Source organism: Alligator sinensis, unplaced genomic scaffold (assembly GCF_000455745.1).
Source record: "Alligator sinensis unplaced genomic scaffold, ASM45574v1 scaffold526_1, whole genome shotgun sequence".
NCBI lineage: Eukaryota > Metazoa > Chordata > Crocodylia > Alligatoridae > Alligator > Alligator sinensis.
The window spans coordinates 138830-145383 of record NW_005843110.1 but is presented as its reverse complement, the minus strand read 5'-3'; the positions used below and the strand labels follow the sequence as shown (position 1 = coordinate 145383).

At 44.4% G+C, this 6554-nt stretch overlaps 1 protein-coding gene across 1 annotated transcript; it reads left to right on the top strand.

Moving 5' to 3' along the window:
* Positions 1–1039: 1039 nt before the first annotated feature.
* Positions 1040–5113, top strand: LOC102376421 (olfactory receptor 6M1-like). Its single transcript, XM_014526673.1, is given in 4 exon segments — positions 1040–1213; positions 1777–1841; positions 4157–4938; positions 4941–5113. Coding segments are annotated over 4 exon segments (1194 nt in total).
* Positions 5114–6554: the final 1441 nt, after the last annotated feature.

Here is a 6554-nt window from a genome sequence, read left to right as displayed (position 1 = left end):
ATGTAAGGCACAGTACGCCAGTGCAAAACAGCTAGTATTCGCTTCGGATTCCGATTCAGCCGATTCAGGGAACAGTGATTCAATTCAGTGATTCGAATCACTGTCCTGAACTGATTCGGCTGCCACCAAATCAGCCGAATCTCCGAATCGGCCCCATCCCCTGCCCGCTGTCCCAGCCCCATCAATGGCTGCCCTCCCAGCCCCAGCTCCCTGCTGTTTTAAAAAAAAGCCCCTCATTCACCGGCTGCTGCCAGGCAGGGAGGGGGGGGGGCAATCCCTGCTGCCCCACACTCTCCCTCACTGTGTGGGGGGCTCTTTTACAAGCCCCCATCCTCTGCCTGCTCCCCTGGCCCCAGTTCCTGGTTCTTTAAGCAAAAAAAAAAAAAAAAGCCCCAGATTCACCAGGTGCTGCCAGGCAGGGGGGCGATCCCCGCTGCCCCTTACTATCCCAAGCCACGTGGGGGGTTCTACCACAAGCCCCCAGATTCCCACCCACTTTCCCAGTGCCCCCCCACCCCATGGCTGCCCCTCCCACCCCAGCTCCCGACTCGTAAAAAATAAAAGCGCTGGACTCAACTATCTCTTTCTGGGGCTGCATGACTCAGTGCTACTTCTTCTTTCTTTGCACCACTGAATATACACTTATTGCCATCATGTTCTTTGACCATTACATTGCTATCTGCCACCCAGTTTGCTACTCCATCATCCTGAATGACTATGTCTGTGCTCTTATAGCTTTGCTCTGATGGTTGGGAGGAATCCTTCTTCCCATTTTTGCCATGACCCTACTGTTCAGGATGCCATTCTGTGGCCCCAACATGATAGATCACTCCTTTTTGACTACATCCTGCTTGTCCAGCTGTCCTTCACTGAAGAAAAACTTCCACTGACCCTGCAGATAATCCTTGCTGGCATTGTGGAGGGCAGATCCTTGGCTTTCAAACTTGCATCTTACCTCTACATTATCACCACCATTCTGTGCATCCTCTCAAACTCAGGTAGACAGAAAGCTTTTTCCACCTGCATCTCCCATATTACCATGGCCTCTATTTTCTACAGCAGTACCGTTTTCTTGTATTGCCTGCCCATCCGGAGATGCTCCCCTAAAGTTCAGAAGGTAGAAGCTCTGTTAGTAGTGGTGGTCACACCATCTTTGAACCCATTCATTTACAACCTAAGGAATGAAAAGGTCAAGAATTCCTTGAAGGACGTTGTAAGGAAAAATATATATGTTGGCCTAACGTATTTCTTGGTCTGTTTGTGCAGCTTGCTCATTCTCCCTTGTTCACTGCTATTCACTGCTACACACTGCCTTAAACAGGGTTTGGAATGATATATCTCCTTGACCAGCAAACCTCTATTATTTTACTGTATTTTTTCCTAATACATTTCCTACAGAACACAATAATCTGAGTATTTTGGAAAATCAAGTGAACTTTGAGAGGAATTAGGGTGTTCCTCCCTCCTTAGTTCCTCAATTTGGAAACTAAGGACTCCTCTTTTCAAGAGAATCTTCAATCTCACAGAGACACATGCTCTCTATTTCTTCTTGGCCACACATAGCTCCCAAACCCCACACCTTGAATTCTAGATACCACATTTGGACATTATGCATATTTAAAAACTTTACTGATAAAAATGTTAAGATTTTTTCAGTGGGTTGGTAGCGTTATTAGATAAATGGGATCCCACAGGTGGTAGTTGCATAGGTGCTGAGCTGTGGGCTGTTAAAGCAGTTTTATAATTTAATTAATCCTAAAGTTTATGTTTGCCCAGGGTGAAGTAATTAAGCAACTGTCAAATGATGCTATGACAAAAAAAGATACAGGACCTCAGACATTGTAAGTACCTCATCACATACTGTCATGATTGTAAAGCATTCTTAGATGCTGAGTTTCACACACAGGGTACATTCACCAGGGAATGAAACAGTCAATTGAAATAGCAGCCTACTAGCATTTATGATATGTGGGAGCCAACACTTTCAGTCCATCTGGGACAGCCAAAGTGGTACCATCTATCCCTGGAGAGGGTAAGATAGACTGAAGCGTGGATAAGACAGGGAGAAGGAACATGGCAGGGAACAAAGAAATTCCATCAGTATTTCTTTAGTCCCATGTACCATTGTTGTCTGTAGTTAGGATAAAGTAATGAGAAAGACCATTTTTTGAGTACTTGGACACTTGCCCATCACATCCCAGCAAACAGCCTCCACTGCTAATTTGATGTAGTCCCTTCCCTACCCTGTCCACGCACATAGACACGTACTTAATATTCCACTTTATGCTTCCACAGATCTATTTCTATGACTTTGTTGAGAACTCTCTCTCCTCTGACCCACATGTTGCCACATGCTGTTCCAGGCTGGGTTGATCTCTTTCTCTGCACAATCTTTATGCCACTCACTTCACAGGAGCCCCACCAACACATGTACACTGATCTGCAACACACAAGATAGCTTAATCTTGTTGACACAAGTAAACATACTCCGTGTGCCATGAAACACATATACACACTAACATACTACTCACTCTATTATTGGTCCCAAATTCAGACCCATATTCCTATCCACCAGGCTTCAGACCATGGTCAGGGACCTGGGGAAATGTTCAGATTATGATAGTATGTGTTTTTCTGTCCAATAAAGTCCATTCATGCACAACTTTTGTCCTGGCCAAATTAATTCCTGAAAGATGTAGTGAGCCTCCCTCCTCTGTTCCCCGCTCCCCTCCACACACCTGAAAAAACGTAATTGAGACATTTACAAAACAGATGTAAGGACGTATCATTCTGGGACAGATCCCTAAAATCTCCCTGTTTTCAAAGGACACCCACATTTGTCTTGGCCATCTCAGAAGATAATTGCTTAAGATATGCGTTCTGGAAAATATTTGCACATTGGACCTTTTCCACCCTCTTAGTTGCATCCCAGTGGTTTGGGCAGATGTGAAAATTGTCACCAGAAAATGATTATCTGTGCATCAGAGTCCAGTGTAGTGAATCAGGTGTGACAAGAAACTTTTCTGTCCCTCTGTGTCAGTCCTAGGGAACATCCCAAGGTACGGCCTCCTGGGTATCACCAGCTGTGTACTTTGAACTGTTCTTTTAAGTTAAATATATCTCCTTGGTCTTTTCAATAAAAACAAAGATGCCACCCACAGAAAAACCTGCACAAAGAACCACTGCTGTTTCAAAGGTTACTTCTTTCTCTTCCCTCTGTCTCACTCCCTATGTGTCTGTCTATCTTAATAGCATCAACTGGAGCTATCTAATATTACAGTAGTAGAGTTTCAGATTCTATGCAGGGCTGTCCTAATGTTTGAAGGAATAGAGTATAGTCCGGCAGGATCAGCTCTGCATGCCAGCTAGTGGGGTCTCTTCTGTCCAAAGATGTTGAGCACCAGAGGCTTCAGGAGAGATTCAAAGCAGTCTTGCCATAACCAGGTATGCAATACCCTGTGAAAGTCTCTAGCTTGTCCTTCTTAAGGGGTTGACTTGTATCCTGAATCAGTCAATATTATCCGATTAAGCAATATTTTAATCTATCTGCAAGAAAATTCTAAGTCCATTATCCTAAATTGAGCGTAGCCTAATTCTAGCTCCTACTGAACCTCTCATATAGAGTTCCATAAATCAAAGGAATGACACTTGGGTATCTTTTTGAAATACCTGCCTTTCTATCTCTGTCTTTCTCTCTCTCAGTATCTTCAGTTAACATTTTGCATAGGACTGGGGAGGAATAGGAGTTATGAAAGGATTATAGCCCATTCTCAGGGCGTGTATATATATATATATATATAGATCTAGATCTATATATCTATCTATCTATCTATCCTAATTCCATCATGTTTCTGCGCTTCACTTTTCTGCCTTTTCGTATTGGATGTGTTTGCCACATTTGGCAGTTAGGCATTTATAGCTAGACAAAGAGATGGAATGGTAGATATCTTAAATAATGTGTTCATATGAAAGTTAGCACATTCTTTAAGTTGTGTGAGAGAGAGAGAAGGACAGGAAAAAAAAGAAAGAAAGAAAGACAGAAGGAGGGCTATACTGGGGACAGACAGGCAGGCAGAAACAGCAAGAAAAAAAAGATGAAAAGGAAAGGAGAATACTTGTGAGTTTATTAAGCTAAGTGTGTTTTCTCTCTGCCCAGGGAATATGCTGTAGCTATGAAGCCGCACAACCACAGCAGTGTGGTGACCGAATTTGTCCTCTTGAGCTTCCCCATGCCCTGGCCATGGGACATCCTATTCTTTGTGCTGCTGCTAGCCATCTTCACATTGACCTTGACTGGGAACCTCCTGATCATCAGCCTGGTGTTTAAAGATCGTCGGCTCCGTACCCCTATGTACTTCTTTCTCTGTAACCTGTCCATTCTGGAGATCCTCTTCATTTTCTCTGTCATCCCAAAGTTGATGGAAAACCTGCTGTCTCTGGACAAAACCATCACCTTCTGGGGCTGCATCACCCAGTGCTACTTCTACTTCTTCCTGGGCATTGCTGAATTCTTCCTGATTGCTGTCATGTCCCTTGACCGCTATGTTGCTATCTGCCACCCTCTCCACTACCATCTCATCATGAATAAGCGTGTCTGTGCCCTCCTCGTCTTGGGATGCTGGCTGGGTGGATGCCTTTTCCCACTTTCCTCCATCATCCTGCTAAGCAGGTTGCCCTTCTGTGGCCCCAATATAATAGACCATTTCTTCTGTGACTATGCCCCACTGGTCCGGCTCTCCTGTATCGACACCAACCTGCTCTTGACTATAGAGTCTGTCCTTGCCGGAGTTGTGCAGGCCAGCTCATTAGCTTTCACACTTGGGTCTTATGCATACATTATCAGCACCATCCTGCGCATCCGCTCATCCACGGGGAGACAGAAGGCTTTTTCTACCTGTGCCTCTCACATTACTGTGGCCTCTATTTTCTATGGCAGTGGCATTTCATGTATTGCCTGCCAAGCCAGGGACGCTCCCCTGATGTGCAGAAAGCAGTGAGCATGTTATCATTGGTGGTCACACCACCTCTGAATCCCTTCATTTACAGTCTGAGGAATGAAAAGGTCAAAAACGCCATGAGGGACTTTGTGAGGGGTAAAAAAATTTCACTCTAGCAACCCAAATGCTGGAAACTTCAACTGGTTAGGGGTTTAGCTTGGCACTGATTTCTTCTGAACATTATAGGTGTGTTGATGATGGGACTCATTGTTTTACAGTCTCCTTTTCACTCACTGTGCATATTCCCATATGTAGTTTGGTCCATTTTGGTGCCTGAGGTCTTGTTTACAGCTTCATGGTTATCCCTCTGAGACTGAAACCTGAAAACATTGCCACAAGTGTTTGCTGAGTATGCTTTTCCCCCCTCAATTTCTCACAAAACTAATTGTTCAAACAGTCTGGAAAAATGTTAGGTCTAGTGTTGTGCTGTTCTGGAATATACGTTTCGCAATATATTGGTTTATTTGATGCTTATGGTAGCCTTATCAGATGTCCTTTTAATTTAGCATAGCCAGTGATTATGTTCAGCCTGTCAATCTGTTTCATTACAAGAAAATAGAAGGAACGATGGACTAAAGGAAAGCACTATTAGGTAGATATATAATTGTTTGGATAAATACAGATTGGGAGGGACTGGCTAGGCTGCAGTACTGCAGAGAAAGTCCTGGTGGCTGGCTACAGCAAACCATCTGTACACTGAGAAGTGTAATGTGCTCCATCTGGGGAGGAAAAATCCACAATAAACTTACAGGCTGGGTGGTGCTATGCTAGTTAACACCATGTCCAAAAGGGAGCTGGGGGTTATAATTTACCATAAAATGAATATGAGCCACCAATGTGTTAGCAGAACAACAATAAGCTGGCGTGCATCAACTCATGCATCTCAAGCAAAACTAAAGAAGATATTCTCCCCCTCTGCTCATTATTGGTGAGGCCGCAGCTGGAGCACTGCGTCCAGTTCTGGGCACCACACTTCAAAAAGGATGTGGAGAGCATGGAGAGGTAAGGATGGGGAGAAGCTGGAGAGAGTCCAGAGAAGAGCTACTCATATGATTAGAGTCCTGAAGAGCAAGCCATACAAGGAAAGGCTGACAGATATGAGACTGTTCAGCCTAGAAAAGAGAAGACTTTGGGGGGATTTGGTGGCAGTATACAAATGAGAGCATCAGGGGCTAGGTGAACAACTATTCACCAGAGCTCCCCTGGGAAAACCAGGAGCAACTGTCATAAACTCCCAGAAGAAGGTTTCAGACTGGATATAAGGAAAATTGTATTCATGGTTCCTGTGACCAGACTCTGGAGTAGACTCCCAGTGGGGGTGGTACAGTCATTTACCCTGGAGATCTTGAAAAGGAGACTGGATGCACAACTTGCTGGAGTTATTTGACCCTAGCAGTCTTTCCTGCCCAGAGCGGGCGGGGAGGGAGGTGGGGTGAGTGGGGCTGGACCCAATGATCTTACAAGGTCTCTTCCAGCCCTAAACGTCTGTGAGTCTGTTGAGTACAAGTGCGAGAATGTGATCTTGTTGCAAAAAAAGCCATAAAGTTATAAACTTAA